This window comes from Populus nigra, chromosome 10, assembly GCF_951802175.1.
Source record: "Populus nigra chromosome 10, ddPopNigr1.1, whole genome shotgun sequence".
Lineage (NCBI taxonomy): Eukaryota > Viridiplantae > Streptophyta > Magnoliopsida > Malpighiales > Salicaceae > Populus > Populus nigra.
The window spans coordinates 4,106,710-4,124,795 of record NC_084861.1 but is presented as its reverse complement, the minus strand read 5'-3'; the positions used below and the strand labels follow the sequence as shown (position 1 = coordinate 4,124,795).

General features: G+C 37.9%; 2 protein-coding genes across 3 annotated transcripts; both read left to right on the top strand.

The window, feature by feature from the left end:
• Positions 1–29: 29 nt before the first annotated feature.
• On the top strand, positions 30–3,204 carry LOC133704762 (uncharacterized). Of its 2 annotated transcripts, XM_062129725.1 has the most exons (5): positions 30–315; positions 391–593; positions 2,024–2,152; positions 2,308–2,492; positions 2,576–3,204. In XM_062129725.1, exons 2-5 carry the CDS (start codon positions 399–401, stop codon positions 2,958–2,960), a joined length of 894 nt encoding a protein of 297 aa, XP_061985709.1. In that variant the 5' UTR covers positions 30–315; positions 391–398; the 3' UTR covers positions 2,961–3,204. The 2 variants fall into 2 exon arrangements, with proteins under 2 accessions (XP_061985709.1, XP_061985710.1); XM_062129726.1 differs by lacking the exon at positions 30–315 and having other exon boundaries at positions 454–593; positions 2,029–2,152.
• A 232-nt stretch (positions 3,205–3,436) lies between these two features.
• On the top strand, positions 3,437–16,424 carry LOC133705209 (vinorine synthase-like). Its single transcript, XM_062130344.1, is given in 5 exon segments — positions 3,437–3,564; positions 3,669–3,807; positions 4,830–4,890; positions 10,175–10,825; positions 15,611–16,424. Coding segments are annotated over 5 exon segments (1,611 nt in total). The 3' UTR covers positions 16,243–16,424.
• Positions 16,425–18,086: the final 1,662 nt, after the last annotated feature.

Below are 18,086 nucleotides of genomic sequence, written 5' to 3'. Positions count from 1 at the left end.
TGTTAAAAAAAATCTTAATTAAAAAAAATACGATTCAGAGTTTTTTGAAACGTTTGGAATCTAATTAATAAAACTTGCAGGTTTTCCTATCGTTCTCTATTTGTCTGCTCTAGATTCCAACCTTCAAAGTCCGCTATCAATCAATCTCTATTTGGAACAAACTCGCGGTTTAATGAACTTCCACTGACAACCCGCTTAATTTTGAGGCATCATCGCTTTATTTAGCAATTGGCAGCAAGCAAGTTGCTGAAACCCAGAATCTTTATTTCCCACCTTGCAAAAGCTGACCTCCATTGTTTCTATTTTACATTTCTTGTAAGTTACAGTTAAAGCATCCATGCCCACTTCCTTGTATGAAGCAACACTAACATAACTTGACTCATATTGAAGGTACAAAGATGGGTTTTTCAATTGGGTGTTCACTGGATTCTCATGTTTTGGTGAGGAATACTGGAAACTTTCCACCTTTATGTAGAAAAGAGAGGCTTAATCTTAGCACTATGTGCTCAGAATTTAATAAGCCTTGCAAAATAAGAGTTTCACTCTGCAAGAGTGAATTGGTTGACTTTGATGAGAGAACAAGCCCAACCGAGGTAATCCCACTTTCTAATTGTTCTCTTGTACATTTTTCCTCCACAAGTGTTCTGCTTCTGCTTTAGGGTCTTTGGCCTTTCAGTTTGTGTCATTTATTAGTATATTGCAAATGCTTAATAAATTTGTAATGAACTTCTCTTTACTCTCTTCGACTGTTTTCTAGGTAGTAGATTGTGGTTGCTTTATAGAGTATGTTTAGGGAGGCAGTCTACTATGGTTAGTAGAAGCAATAGAAGATTGGTAACCAACATAGAAATGGAGAACTTTGACAGAGAGAGAATGAAAATGATTTGGAGATTTCTTGGACTTGTTTTGGGATACAAAACATGCGACTCAAAGGTTGTAGTTTTCCAGCTAGTGCTGGTGTTGGAAATTGAGTGATGGAAATGGAGTTTAAGTATGGAAATGGTGAAGTGACTATATTGAGCAGACGATGCTTGATTATTAAAGTATTGGAGGCAATGCCATTGCTTTCTGCAATTGAAGGACTTGATTTTAAACAGTAGGGTTTGTTCTAACATAAGCCGTTGCTTCTTTTGTAGAATTTTTTAGAAACAGTGGACATCCAAATTATTTGGCAATGTAAGCATTAATGGATAAGGAAACTCGTTCTAAGTTCCCAGGAGTTGATATTCTTTCAGCGAACTTGTTTATTTGTCAAGATTTAATTTAGGGAGCTATCAAAACATCTCAACGTGGCTACTAGTTTAGCTTGATTCAGCACTTCAGTGAGTGCATTTACTTCAAAATTTTGGTTTCTGCTACCTTGCTTAATCCATTGAAGCTAATGTTATGACAAGTTACAGATTCTCCCGGTGAATCTTTCTGTACAATAATTATGCAAGGCTTAAGCACTATGCTTATTGCTCATAAGTTCCGTTAGTCTTTGGTGGTCCCTTTCTTTGATAACCACGATCCACGAAATACTTCTACTGGCCACTTTAAGTTATCTGAAGATGTCTCCTTTATAGAAGTTCACGTGGGGTCTGCAGTTGCAGTTTCTGTCCAGGTCAGTTGGTGAAGCAAAATCCACAGTATTCGAAGTTTTATTATTGAAAAACTTTCCTTCAACTCAGCCTATCTGGCATCCAAGCTTCATGCTGTTTGTATAACAAAATGATTTTCCTGCCGAACTATCTCTTGGGAATATCAGGAATATAGCTTGCGGTGTCTCATTGATATGATTTGCGATCATACCTTGTCTGGCCATGTTCTTTCTACTGTGGGCATTTCTATGGAAATATTACTATCCAACAGAACATATTTGTTGGATTCTCCTTAAAAAATACTTCGATTTGGTTACAGAGGTCAATCTTGTGCTCCTGGTTACTGTTGTTTGCTATATTGACTAGGTGACCATTTACTTGTTGTATGAAGTTGTGAAAAAATGTTAAATGTTTGTTTGATAATTTGGCTTTCGTGTTTGAAGATCAGAAAAGAGATAGGGAGATGCTATGAACTCATACATAGGCTTGGAAGGGGAGTTGTTTATTTGGGTTCTTCAAGAATGGGACATGATCATCCACATTATTTGCAAGCACTAGAGTTGGGTAGAGAGGTAATATCAATTCTTGTCTTGCTTGTCGTGTTCCTATATATTTTTGTAGAGCATACATTAATATGCATAATTATTGGCCTTCAACATTTTCAAGAAACACCTTGGATGAAATTTCCATAATGGGTTTTAATGACTTTTACATGTGTAATCTGCAGGTTGCAAATCTTTTGGACTGCACATCATGGACTGGGGCTGGTCCAGGCCTAATGGATGCTGCTACTAAAGGCGCACTTGAAGCAGGAAAGCCTGTAGGTGGATTTAAGATAGCTAAAGAAGCTGGCGAATGGACGGCCTCAAATTTTCATTCTTACCTACCGTCAGAAACTTATCTTACATGCAGGTAAATGTTGCAGTTGCTGGACACATAATCATCATAGTTTTGGTGACTTAACAGTTGCATGAACCATTCTGAATAAAATGTAGGTTTTTTTCTGCAAGAAAGCATGGTTTGGTGGATGCTGCTGTTAGGAGTAGTTGTTCAGATAGGACTGCTGTAGTTGCTCTTCCTGGTGGAATTGGTACTTTAGATGAGATGTTTGAGATTTTAACACTGATTCAACTTCAAAGAATTGGATCAGAGCTTCCAGTTCCCTTCCTTGTGATGAACTATGATTCATACTACCAGAAGCTCTTAGACTTTCTTCGTGATTGTGAGAATTGGGGTACTGTCTCTAAAGGAGAGGTTGCATCCCTGTGGAAAATTTGTGAAAACAACTCGGAAGCTCTGGCCTACTTGGCAGATTTCTATGGCCTCCCTTCTAGCGGTGAAGAGAGACATGAAGTAAGCTTACACGTGCAAATCGAATAATCTCTTGATAAAAAGTTCAGATGCAATTGATTGTCTGAGGTTTATGTTACCTGTTTAAATTATATGCGCAAAATAAAGGGGTGAAATTGAAAATGTTGTGCGATTATGACCGATCATGCTCTTTAAAATGCATGTCTTAGCATAGTTCATAATATGAATTTGATCATAACTTTTTTTGCTTTTGTTGAGAAGCTGGACATGATTTTGAATCTGTTGGAAATGTTCACCAAAATCGTTCCTGTTTTATGTACTATTATGAATAAGTCAACTGGCCATAGTGCATCAGCAAAAGAGGTTTAGATTCGATCGGGAAGATTTGTTAGAGGGGTTGCAGATGTTGTGTACTGCCCAGATTTTGTTGCAAGCACATTTACTCTCCGACACCCCTTCGCGCCGAACCCTGAGGCTCTCTCTTGTGGATCAGTTCATTCCAGTATCTTACACTTCACTACTACTTCTCTTTTAGCCAAGGAATTATGGCGATCAGGATCACCTTGTCAAAGCCGCTGAAAGTCCGCTGCTACTTGAGACCTCACTGTCTCAAACCTCAACTCATTTTTATCCGCTCGCAGGCGCAGGCTCAAAGGCAATTCTTCCATCGAATGTAATGATCACCGGGCTGAATATGTTGAGGCTCGAATCAAATGCGTCCTCTCTGACGTTTTAAAAATCCTGATACAGAAATTTTAAAACAATTCCTGCCTGCAGCTATAGAATCCAGGCAAGTTTCTTTGATTGTAGTGGCTTGGCAAATGGGGTGTGCCTTTCACACAAGATTGCAGAAGCAGCAACGTTAGCAACATGTATCAAGTGCTGGACCGCAACTGCTCTCAGCTCAGGTGAGGTGGTGAGTCCAGTATTCATGGGCATGGCTTGTTTTGATTCCTTTTTTCACAGAATTTTGGTTTTCTTAGCAAAATTCCACTGTAACCCTGTAAAATTTGATTTTTTTATCATTTAATATGCTGATATTAAAAATAAAAAATATATTATTTTAATATATTTTATAAATAAAAAATATTTTAAAAAACAAAAAACCGCTTGAAATACCTCAAAAAAAATTAAATAAGTGGAAGCTAACGAATCTCTTATTTTTTATTCAAAAATATTTTTGCTTCGATAAAGGTAGATATTTTTCCGTTGTTGCAGCTCCGGCAGGCAATTCACATACTAATTTAATGAGCTGATATTTTGCATAAAGGATTAGATTTCAAAGTCAAAGCAAGTACTTAACTATGTCTGGAAAGCTGGCAAGCGATCCTGACACTTTTTCTTTTGATGCATGGATTATAATTGAAATTAAAAAAAACCTAAAAATCATTATATTGCACCGGAGAATGTATCAATAAAATAATTATTTTTCCATTTTAAAAAAACCTAATAACATTACTATTAAAAATAATATGATTTTTTTTATATATATATAATCAATTGGTTATTTCCAAATATATTTCTTATCAAATTTTTTGACATGATTAAATAACTTAATTATTCTTAAAAATAAAAATATATTAAACTTGTTTCAATTTTTTTAACACAATGAGACTACTGAATTATTATCATTAAAATAATAATAATAAAATAAAATAAGATTTTTCATTGTAATAAAGTTCATTTAGAAGTTATCATAAGTTAGCTGTTCCCTAATATGCTTATTATGATTAATTATTAATTAATGGATAAGCCAGCTGGAGATAAGTTTTTTAGCCTTCATCGTCACAGTAGGTATACGTTGTTTTCTTGAGCTGGCCAACCTGATCAGAACCCAGGCTGCACCTCATCGGCTCATCCCTTTTTATTTCTCCCTGCCTCCAACGCAGAGTGAGAAAATTAGCACTCCTACTACTTAGTTCTGTTGGGAAACTGTAGGAGAACAAGATGGCTGTCGAGATCATTACGAGAGAAGCCGTAAAACCATCCTCGCCAACCTATTGAAATCGAGATAATGAACTGAATTTCTCTCTTTTTACTTAACCTTTAACCATTGTCTATTACATTGTTTATATAGACTAGTATGGAAACAGAATAAACAGAATAAGCAACGGTTAATTAACAGAATAACAGACTCCTATAACAGCTTTAACTAACTCTAACAGCTTTAACAAACTCTAACTTCTTCACTGTTGCTTGCTGAAGAAGTTAACTAAAGATTGCAGGATTGCTTGTGACTGTTACTTGCTGGAGATTTGCACTGCTGTATTCATTGTTGAAGCTGCTGATGTGGAGAAGACAGAGAGGACAGAACTGCACTGCTGGCTTCATTGTGGACGTGAATAAGATTGAGCTGTATACAATTCAATACTCCCCCTCAAGATGAGACGCATAAAAGGATCAAGGAGAATAAATGTTATGAAGGCTCATCTTGGACAACAAAGGATAAAAGTGAGAGAAGCCAAGAGCCTTAGTAAATATATCCGCGAGCTGGTGTTTGGAGGAAACATGAAAAGTGCGCAGAATGCCTAACTGAATCTTCTCGCGAACCACATGACAATCAATGTCAATGTGTTTTGTACGCTCATGATAGACAGGGTTAGCTGCAATGTGAAGAGCAGCTTTACTGTCACAATACAGAAGAGTAGTTTGAGGTGGAACCTGTAGGTCTTGAAGAAGATTGCGAAGCCACACAACCTCACAACAAGTGGATGCCATTGCTCTGTACTCAGCCTCAGCAGAAGACCTGGATACAGTGGTTTGTTTCTTGGATTTCCAAGAAATCAAAGAATTGTCAAGGAAGACACAGTATCCTGTTACTGATCTTCTGGAATCAACACAACCTGCCCAGTCAGAATCACAGAATGCCTTCATTTGTAAACTAGAAATAACTGGAAAGAACAACCCTTGAGCTGGAGATGCTTTAATGTAGCGCAGGACTCTAGTTGCTGCAGTTAAATGAGGAACTCTAGGCTTGTCCATAAATTGACTTAAGACTTGCACTGCAAATGAAATGTCAGGTCTGCTGATAGTGAGATAAAGTAACCGCCCAACAAGCCGTCTGTAGGCAGTAGGATCATCTAAGATTTGTCCAGAATCTTTAGAGAATTTCACATTAGGTTCCATTGGAAATTGTACTGGTTTTGAAGCCAACATACCAGTATCTTCAAGAACTTCCAAGGCATATTTTCTTTGACAGACAGAGATGCCAAGCTCACTGCGAGCGATTTCCAAACCAAGGAAATATTTCAACTGACCAAGGTCTTTTAGCTTAAATCTATCATTAAGCAGTTGGATAAATTTTGAAACCTCGGCTGAATTATCGCTGGCAACAATTATATCATCAACATAAACCAATAATGCGATGAATGAACCCCCCAAAGCTCTTGTAAATAAGGTGTAATCAGCTTTGGACTGGATGAATCCAAACTCGAGCAGGGCAGAAGAAAATTTAGCAAACCATTGCCTAGAAGCTTGCTTTAAGCCATAGATGGACTTGTGTAACTTGCATACTTTGGACTCCCCCTGTTTGGCAAAGCCAGGAGGCAAAGACATGTAGACTTCTTCATCTAATTGGCCATGAAGAAAAGCATTATTCACATCCAATTGATGAAGATCCCACTTCTTTACTGCGGCAACTGCTAAAAGGGTTCTTACAGTGGTGAGCTTAGCCACAGGAGAAAAAGTCTCGTAGTAATCCAATCCCTTGCACTGATTGTATCCCTTGGCAACTAACCTGGCTTTATACCTCTCCAAAGTCCCATCAGATTTTAACTTGACTTTGTAAACCCATTTGCACCCAATAACATGCTTGGAAGCAGGGAGATCAACTACAGTCCATGTATCATTTTGTTCAAGTGCTTTGATCTCATTATCCATAGCCTCACGCCATTCCTCATGTTTAACAGCTTGGATATAAGATGTGGGTTCAACAAGTGCAGAGACAGAGAGACTAAACAATTTTTGAGTAGAGGAAAGATGATCATATGAAAGAACTGAAGAAAGAGAATAAGGAATACCTGAAGCTGTAGACGAAGGTGCAGGATCTGAAGTGGAGGTTGCAATATGACAATGATAGTCATGCAAATATCCAGGTGTATGTTTTACCCTAGAAGACTTTCTACTGGGTTGTGGTGTAATGTCTGAAGCAGATGGTATACATGGTTCTGTAGTGGGATTCATGTTACTTGAACTAGAAGATGAATCATTGATGGAACTCAATGGGAAAGAATTTGTAAGTAAGGGATCAAGTAAAGGAATTGCTGAGTCATGTATTGGAATAGGCAAAGGTAAGACAGAATCATTAGGAGATATAGGATACATGAGTGCAAAAGGAAATATAGTTTCATGGAACACAACATCTCTGGAAACAAACACGGTTTTGAGATGTAAATCATAAAGTTTGTAACCTTTCATGCCAAAGGGGTAACCAAGAAATATGCATGGCTTAGCTCTAGGATCAAACTTATGTCGATTTCGAAGAAGAGTATTGGCATAACAGAGACAGCCAAATACTCGCAAATGAGAATATGATGGAGGAGATTTAAACAAGGTTTCATAAGGAGACTTATTGTGCAGTATAGGAGTAGGAATTCTATTTATCAAATGCACGGCTGTAAGAATACAATCCCCCCAAAACTGTAAAGGCAAATGTGACTGAAAACGAATGGATCTAGCCACATTCAAAATATGCTGGTGTTTACGTTCAATAGTGGAGTTTTGTTGTGGTGTTTCAACGCAGCTTAGTTGATGGACAACACCCTTTGATTCATAGAAATGGCTCATGTTGAACTCAGCTCCATTATCTGACCGTAAGCACTTGATTTTAGCATTGAATTGTGTCTCAACCAGATTGAAGAAAGCTTGAATGTGAGTTCTGGTTTGAGATTTATTTTCTAAAAGGTGAATCCATATAAATCTGGTATGATCATCAACAATGGTCAGAAAATATGATGAACCAGTAAGAGATTTTGTAGAAAAGGGACCCCAAATATCACAATGAATTAAATCAAAAGGTTGTGGGGAAATGGATGAACTATGGGGAAAAGATAAATGATGTTGTTTGGCCAATGGACAGATGCTGCAATTCTTATTTGATTCATGTAGAACTTGAGGAATTACATGAGAAAGTAATCTCAAAGGCAAGTCTGAAGGATGTCCTAATCTATAATGCCATAAGCTTTTATTGACAAAGTTTACAGAGAAACTAGCAGAGGCTAAATCAGTGACAACATGATTGGACACAAATTTTGCAGAATTGACAGAAACAAAATTCTTAGGTAAAACAGAAACTGGATTTTGCAGCAAATGATATAAACCTCCAGCTTCTTTACCCACACCAATCGTTTTCCAGCTTGTAAGGTGCTGAACAAAACAGAACTTTGATAAGAAGATGACACAACATTGTAGATTTTTGATTAGTTTGCTAACAGATATTAAGTTGAATGAAAAAGAAGGAATACAAAGTACATCAGTGAGAACAAAAGATTCTGAGATCTTAATTGTGCCAATGTGAGTAACTGAAGCATATTGTCCATTGGGTAATCTTACGGATTTGGAAACAGCAGAAGTAATACTTGTAAAAAATGACATGGAACAGATCATGTGGTCTGTAGCACCAGTATCAATGATCCAAGAAGTTTTGGTAGAATTTGTGAGTGAAGACTGTTGAGTTAAAGACAAGGAAGATGCAAAAACAGAATGTTTTGAATCTAGAGCATAAAGTTGCATATCATTTGTGAGTGAAGAATCACCTGCACTTGTCATATTATCACCTGGCATGAAGACTTCTGATTCTTTAGTTGCAAATGAGGAAACTTGGTTGACAGACGAGTCATGCTCTGAGATGGACGATTTGAACATGTTAATAAGCTGCTGACATTGTTCATAAGTAACAGGAAGCTGAGGGGTATTGCAGCCAGAAACTTGATTAACACTAGGAGGTGCATTCTTTCCTCTGTTGAACTTGTAACCAGGTGGAAAACCATGAATTCTGTAACATTTCTCCACAGTGTGACCAGAAATACCACAATGAGAGCATATAGGCCGATCTTTTCGAATATGAAAGGATTTGTTACCGGCAAAACGAGTTGGAGACACAGTCTTTGTAAACAAAGCAGTCGTATTCTGATTGAATGAGAGGCTTGATGAAGAAATCATACGTTGCCTCTCTTCTTGGATGACTAGTGAGAAAACTTTATTGATTGAAGGCAGTGGATCAATCAACAAAATTTGACCTCGAACCTGTGAATAACTTTCATTCAATCCCATTAGGAACTGATAAACTTGTTGTTGATGATGGTAAGACAGAATAGTTTTCAAAGCTCCACATGTGCAAGTAGGGATTGGCTGGTGATTTCCTAACTCATCCCATAATCCTTTCATAGCAGTAAAGTATGAGCTCACAGAATTGTTTTCTTGTGACAAACATGAAATAGATTTCTGGAGCTGAAAAATTCGTGGTCCATTGTGCTGAGAAAACCGATCCTGTAGGTCATTCCATATTTCAGATGCATCATCAATGTAAATGATGCTATTAGCAATCTCTGTTGAAACAGAGTTGAGCAACCATAAGAGGACCATGTTATTGCAACGAGTCCATGCCAAGCCTTGAGGATCATAAAGATTGGATGGCTTAGGCAAAGTGCCATTAACAAAACTGAGTTTGTTCTTGGCTAATAAAGCCATCATCATCGCCCTTTTCCATGAATTATAGTTTTCACCATTGAGTGGCTTTGAGACGATCATGGCTCCAGGACTGTCACCATGATGCAAGAAGAAAGGATTGGAAGAATCCATCTCTGATGTAGGGTTGGGATTGACAGCCATTGTTAAAGAGAAAGAAAGAACTGATGAAGAGGATGAAGATGCAGAAAGAAAACTTCAAAGAAAATGCTCTGATACCATATTGAAATCGAGATAATGAACTGAATTTCTCTCTTTTTACTTAACCTTTAACCATTGTCTATTACATTGTTTATATAGACTAGTATGGAAACAGAATAAACAGAATAAGCAACGGTTAATTAACAGAATAACAGACTCCTATAACAGCTTTAACTAACTCTAACAGCTTTAACAAACTCTAACTTCTTCACTGTTGCTTGCTGAAGAAGTTAACTAAAGATTGCAGGATTGCTTGTGACTATTACTTGCTGGAGATTTGCACTGCTGTATTCATTGTTGAAGCTGCTGATGTGGAGAAGACAGAGAGGACAGAACTGCACTGCTGGCTTCATTGTGGACGTGAATAAGATTGAGCTGTATACAATTCAATACAACCCGTGATCACCTAAGAGAGTTTAACCTTCGCCTTCTGGATCAGCTTGCTCCTGTGGCATACGAACCTCTGGTTCTCTTCTACTCAAACTTTCAGTAGAAATTCACGGTTGCTCACAAATCCGAGCGGCTAAAGAGATCACTGTCTGAAACCTTATCCCGATTCTACCCACTTGCTGGCAGAATCAAAGATGATGCCTCTATTGAATGCAACGATTTTGGAGCTTTTTTTGTTGAAGCACGAGTCAGCTGTCTTCTGTCCAAGTTTCTTGAAAAGCCTGATGCTGAGGTGATAAGAAAATTCATTCCTATTGGGATTGAGTCGCCAGAGGAACTCACGGGTAGTCTAGTGCTTGTTCAAGCAAATTTCTTTGCCTGCGGCGGGTTGGCGATTGGAGTTTGCATCTCTCACAAGGTAGCTGATCCGGTTACTAGCACATTCATAAAGGCTTGGGCAGCTGCGGCTTTTCGTTCTGGCGACTGTACCGTACTTCCTTTATTCAACGCATCATCCGTATTTCCTCCTCAAAATATATCGCTTTCAAGGCCTGCAGCTCTTGAATTTATGCGTGACAGATGCGTTACAAAGAGAGTTGTCTTTGATGCCTCCAAGGTTGCTGCTTTTCAGGTTAAAGCTGTCAGTGAAAGCATTGATGGTGGGAGGAATTACTGGTGGTGGTTTTGCAACACTCAGAGAGGATAAAACATATTGTTTTATTTCAAGAACAAAAACTTATAACAATTAAACAAAAGTTTTTAATACACACCCTCTCTTTCTCTCTAGTGTTTCTCTCTATCATCTTCCACACAGAATAGCATAAGTTTAGCTACCTATTTATACACGAATTCAAAACAAGATAATTCAACATTTAAATGTGAAGGCGGCTGTGGACAGTGGTGTGAAGGTGGCTGATAACTGGTGGCTGGCGGCTGGACGGTTGGGCGGTGACAACTGGTGGTTGTCTTCCTTGACCTTCTAGAGATGGAGTTTATTTCAACAAATTCCCCCCTTAAACTCAATCGAGGGATGTCATGCCAAGCATGAATTTCAATCTGATAAATACTTCTCTCTTCAATGGCTTTGTAAAAATATCTGCAACTTGATCATTTGTCTTGCAGGATATCAGCTCGACTTCTTTGTTCTTTACATGCTCTCGGATAAAGTGTGACGTGTATCAATGTGTTTACTTCTTTCATGATACACCAGGTTCTTTGCCAATGCAATCGCGGATCGATTATCAATATAGAGCTCTGTAGGACTTTCTTGAGGAAATCCCAAAAATTCAGCAAATTCCTTAACCATATTAAATGGCATACAGCTGAGTTGGCAGCAACATACTCAGCTTCACAGCTTGATAACGTGACAATTGATTGCTTCTTGGATGACCATGTGAAAAATGTATCTCCCATGAAAAAGACAAACCCCGTTGTGCTTTTCTTTCATCCAGATCTTTACCCCAATCACTATCCGAGTAACCAGTGAGATTGAAATTTGTACTTGAGGTATAAAACATACCTTCATTTATTATGCCTTTGATGTAGCGAAGAATTCTCTTTGCTGCATTCAAATGAGACTGGTCTGGTGTCTCCATGTATCTGCTGATAAGACCAACTACGTAGAGTATATCCGGTCTGGTACATGTCAAGTACCTTAAGCTTCCTACTCAGCTTTTATAGTAAGTTGGATCAACATTTCCAACTTTGCTCTTCCTCAATTCTACTCCATTCTCAACTGGAGTTGATACCGGATTGCAGCTTTCCATCTTGAACCTTTCAAGAATATCTTTGGCATAACTGCTTTGGGATACAAAAATCCCTTCTTCTTTCTGCACCACTTTTAAGCCAAGAAAGTGTGCCATCAGACCAATATTTGTCATCTCAAACTCATGTACCATGCTTTTCTTGAAGTCTTCAAACATGGTAGGGTTGTTGCCGGTAAAGATCAAATTATCAACATATAGATATACAAATAATATGTTGCCATCTGCTTCTTTCTTCACATATATTGCGTGTTCATATGGACATTTTTCAAATCCATTATCCTGAAAATACCTATCAATTCTGGTATTTCAAGCACGCGGAGCTTGCTTCAAACCGTAGAGAGCTTTCTTCAACTTGTATACTTTGCCTTCATTTCCAGCATCAATGTATCCAAGTGGCTGTTCAACATAGATCTCTTCTTCTAGGAAGCCATTCAGAAATGCTGACTTCACATCAAGTTGATATATCTTCCATCTATGTTGTGCGGCTAATAAGATCATCAGTCTGATTGTCTCTAGCCGGGCTACTGGAGCAAATACTTCTCCATAGTCAATGCCTTCTCTCTGTTTGTAGCCTTTCGCCACTAATCTTGCTTTGTATCTTTGCACTTCTCCTTTTGCATTCTTCTTTGTCTTGTAGACCTATTGACACCTATTGTTTTCTTGTTTTCTGATAGATAAGTCAGCTTTCAGGTATCATTCTTCTCAATGGCATGTATTTCTTCATCCATTGCTTTTATCCACTTCTCTTCTGTGATAGCTTCATTGAAGCTAAGTGGGTCAGTATCTGCAAAGAAACAAAACAGAGTTGTATCTTCCATGACTTGAGTGGCGTCATACAGCTTTTCTAGACTTCTCATCCTTCTTGGTCCTTCTGATGAGGATGCTGATGATGGTGTTGATGATGATTTTGGTGTGTTTCTCCTGTTGAATACAGGGAATCTGTGTACCGGACTTTGTGGCTCATCTGCCGGTAATATCGGACCTTCTGCAAGTACTGGTGGTACTTCCACTTCATCTTCAAGGATCAAATCAGTGTTGATCCATTTGACTACTTCTTGGTCATCATTTCATTGCCAAGTTTTATCTTCTTCAAAGATAACATCTCTACTCATAATTACCTTCTTTGTGATGGAATTATACAGCTTGTATCCCATCCTTCTCTCACCGTATCCGACAAAGATGCATTTCTCGCTTTTATCATCGAGTTTGGTCCTTCTTGCATCTGGGATCTTTGCATATACCACACAACCAAAGACTCGAAGATGAGTAACACTTGGTTTGTGACCACTCCATGCTTCTTTTGGAGTGACAGATTGCAAACTTCTGGTTAGGCAGCGATTCAGTAGATACACTGCACATGATACAGCTTCAGCCTAGTATTGTTTGGGCAGCTTCTTTGTTGTGAGTAAACTTCTGGCCATGTCAAGAATCGTCCGATTCTTCCTCTCAGCTACACCATTCAGCTGTGGTGTACATGCAGGTGTTGTTTGATGTCTGATGCCTTGTTGTGTACAGAAGGCTTCAAAGTCATTTGCAATATATTTTCCACCTTGATCAGATCTCACTGTTCTGATCTTATAGCCACTTTGCTTCTCAACAATTGCTTTAAAATCTTTAAAACAATTGAACACTTTTGACTTCCTCTTCAAAAAGTATATCCACGTCTTCCTGCTAAAATCATCAATGAAAGTAAGGAAGTACCTATTTTGTCTAGTCGACATAGGCTTTATAGGACCACACACATCTGTGTGCACTAACTCCAGTGGCCTCTTTACTTTCCAGTTAACTTCTTTAGCAAAACTAGATCTGTGATGTTTGCTGATGACACAACTCTCACAGACTTCATCTAGATGATCAATGTAGGGCATACCTTTGACCATCTTCTTGCTTGCTATCATCTTCAGACTTGTGAAATTCAGATGTCTAAGCCTCAGATGCCAAAGCCACTCTTCACTGTTGGTGATGGCACTCAAACACTTTGTTGCATCATATTGGATGTTTAAAGAAAACGTCCTATTCTTGGACATTTTCACATAGGCAATTAATCTCCCATTGTAATCTGTAACTGTCAGATGACAATTCTTCATAAAAAGTGTATAACCTTTCTTCATAAGTTGACATATGCTCACCAAGTTATGCTTTATAGCTGGGACATAGTAGACATCGGCGATGTAGCTGTGATCGCCATTCTTTAACTTGATTGGGATGTTGCCTTTACCTTTGAATGAAACTTTTGAGGTATCTCCAAAGGTAACGAGACCTTGTATGGTCTCATCTAGATCGCTAAATAGATCTCGTTGGCCATACATGTGATTGCTGGCTCCAGAATCAAAATACCAAATATTCTCTTAATTCTTGTCAAGTCCTTGTTGGACAAATAATGCAGTTGCTCCTCTGCTATTGACATCCTCCTCTGCATAGTTAGCATGCTCACATACCTCTAATGGAGCTTTCCCTTGACATTCAGTGCTATAGTGCCCAAATTGATTGCACCTATAACATTGGATATTTCTTTTATAACGGTTATTGTAACCGCCTCCTCTTCCTTTAGGAGTGAATGTTTGTTGTCCTCGGCCTTCTCTAGTGGTATGTCTGCCACCTCTTCCTCTAAAACTTGTATTCCAAGATCCTCTTCCTTGGAATTGCTGAAAACCTCCTCGTCTTTGTGGACTTCTTCCTTGAGTGGTATATCCACTTGTTGAAGTCTCTTCTTGCTCATATTTGTCTTTGAGAGACAACTTTGCTTGTAAGGCATGCTCAATTGCCTTATCTCCATTTCTTTTCACGATCTTTTGCTCATGAGCTTGCAAAGAACTCATAAGTTCATCCACTGTCAACTTGTCCACTTCTTGAGACTCTTCAATAGCAACAACAACAAAATCAAATTTTGGATCTAGGGATCTCAAAATTTTCTCAGTAATCCGAGCATCTGTGAGGGCTTCTCCATTTCTTCTCATCTGATTGACGATCACCATAATTCTTATGTGATAGTCAGAAATATCTAGGTCTCATTGATGCTCGGCTGCGTCTCGGCTTCACTTCGTTGCAGCTTGGCTTGACTATCGGCTTGGGGGCTCGGCTCGGCACGGATATGGTGCGCATGTGGATCACTCGTCTTCAACCTCTGGAGCGCGTGGGCTGCGCGTGGGCGACAGTGCTGAATCTTCAGGTGGCGCGTGTGGGCTACCTCCGTCTCCGATCAAACTGATTTTTACGCTAGGGAGTTCGTATGGATGAGATCTACACTGTGGAATGATCAAAACTGGTTTTTGACAACTTTGAAAATTCAGATATCTCCCAAAACACTTCTGTTTTCTGACGAACGGGGCTCTGATACCAATTGTTGGTGGGAGGAACCACTGGTGGTGGTTTTGCAACACTCAGAGGGGATAAAACACACTGTTTTATTTCAAGAACAAAAGCTTACAACAATTAAACAAAAGCTTTTAATACACACCCTCTCTTTCTCTCTAGTGTTTTTCTCTATCATCTCCCACACAGAATAACATAAGTTTAGCTACCTATTTATACACAAATTCAAAACAAGATAATTCAACATTTAAATGTGAAGGCGGCTGTGGACGGTGGTGTGAAGGCGACTGAGAGCTGGTGACTGGTGGCTGGACGGTTGGGCGGTGATAGCTAGTGGTTGCCATCCTTGACCTTCTAGAGATGTAGTTTATTTCAACAAGCGTGACATGACAAGAGTTGAAGCTGTAACAGCCCTGATTTGGAAATGCGCAATGAACGCCGCAAGATCGAACTCAGAGCATTTAAGATATTCTATTCTCTCACAATCTGTGAATCTACGCAAGAAAATGGTGCCTCCTTTGCCTGAACACACTATTGGAAACCTCGCGGGTTATTTCGCTTCATGTGCTACTGAATGCGAGGTTGAATTGCAAAGCCTGGTTCGTCAGCTAAGGAAAGGGTTGCAAGATTTTGGTGAGAACTACTTGAAGAAAGCTGGAAAAGATAAGGCTTCCATGGCTATTTGTGAATCATTCCAAGAGGCAGCAAGCATGCTTCGAGAAGGTAATATAGACTTTTATCTAAACACCAGTTTCTGCAGGCTCCCATTTTACGGTATCGATTTTGGGTGGGGAAAGCCCACCTGGGTAACCATTCCTACTGGAGCTTACAAGAATGTGGCTTCAATTATGGACGCTAAAGATGGTAAAGGAATCGAGGCTTGGGTGACTTTAACTGAAGACGACATGGCCTTTTTTGAACGTGATCGAGAGCTGCTCGCAGCTGCTTCTTTTGATCCAGTTGCCTCAGACCTCATCATGCCCATGTCTTCTCTATAAATATCTCAAAATAGGCTTTGATTTCTTCTTGTCTATGGTGGTTTTCAGTCTGTGTAATCATGGATACTAATCGTCTCCTCTCTTTTGTGTGTGTATTTGTGTATGATTGGTTGGTTTCTTGGGATGAGACTGTAGAGTAGTTGAAGATTTGTCGTTAATTACAACTACTAGTCATTGGCCAACGAGCATTGTCTCTTTTTTTTTTTTTTTTTTTTTTTTTTTTTTGATTTACGTGGGGTGTCCGGGCCAGCTTACGCGCACCACGACTATTCCCCACGGCCCGCTGGACATCCTGCAAGCCCAGGATCAGGTAAGGCACTGCGGGGGTGACAGGCGTGCACATAGAGGGTCGAACCCGGGACGGGGGTGGAACAAGTCACACGATTGACCACAGCGGCTAGGCCCTCAAGTGCAGAACAATACTATTCTTAAGACCATGTCAGGTGGTTGACTGGATTACTTCTTTTATATATATATATATAATTTTAGGTCACATAATTAAACTTTTTAATTTGTTTTAATTTATATTTTATAAAATTATTAAAGTTTTTGAGTCTATTTATTATATATATTTTTTATTTTATTTTTTAATATTGAATTAAATAAAAATTAAGTTTTATAATTTATATTGATTTACTTTTTATAGAGTTATTTTGGCCTTATAACTTGGGTTATTGATTTGATAGGTTGACTTGATTCATTTGTTCAGAGTTTTTTTTTAATTGATTTTTTTAAAAATTTTATTATTTAATATTAAGTTGATTAGAAATTGAAATTCATAATTTATTTTAATTTGCTTTGTATAGAATTATTATGGTTTCATAACCTAAATCAATTCAATATATTTTCATCTCAATATTTTTTTTATAAAAAAAATTATTTTAAATTTTTACAAGTTAAACTGTATTTTTATTAACAATCTAATTTACCTTTGAATCCATCATGTAGATCAAGTCACCACAAGTTATGTCTCTATTTAATTTTTTTTACTGAAAAAATATTTTTTTGTTTTAAAAAATATCTATTTAATCCGCAGCCTAACGCATAAAAGGGATGCAGTGAAAACTAAAATTGAACATACAAGGACATTGTTGGTACGAGGGTATTTTAGACATAAAAATATGTTTTTATAATATTTTGTTTTTTTTTTAAATACGGAGAGGGTTTCGATCAAATCACCAAAGTTTTGGAATTCTTGATTGTTTCAGAACTTTATAGTTTATGAATTTCAGAGTGTTTTTTTCTTAATTATTTTAAAATATTTTCAAAAAATCAACTGCTAAGAATTTTCAGAGTGATTTTTCTGGATTTTTTAATTAACTAAAATTCTATATATTTAGTTTTTTCCCCTAAAAATTATTATATTTTCATACGCTAATTTTTTTTGAAACTTTTTATTTCTTAAGAGATTTTGATTTTTTTTATTTGTTTAATATTTTCGAAACTCTTATTTTGATATTCATCTTACCATTTAATTGAATTCTAACTGGGCTGGGTTGATTAAATTTTGCCAAGCAGAACTTTACAAATCCTTCTCACAAGGGCATTTTTGCTATATTAATCGAAACAAAGGGACTATTCGGGTTTTTCCATTTGCCCCCAGTGTTCCGAGATATTTGCTACCGCTCTAGCCTCTGCTCTCTAGCCCGCCCTGTCCTTCTTAGCCCATTTTGGGCTTTAAACAAGCCCATCTGTGTCCTCTAAGAGCTTGAAAGTGGATCCAAGACTTTCTAAAACATTAATTAGCCCAGCAGGACTTATTTGTTAACTTCTTTTTAAAAACTTAATAGCAGAGTTATTTAGAAATTATTTTTATTTCATAAATATATTCAAGACTTTTTTTA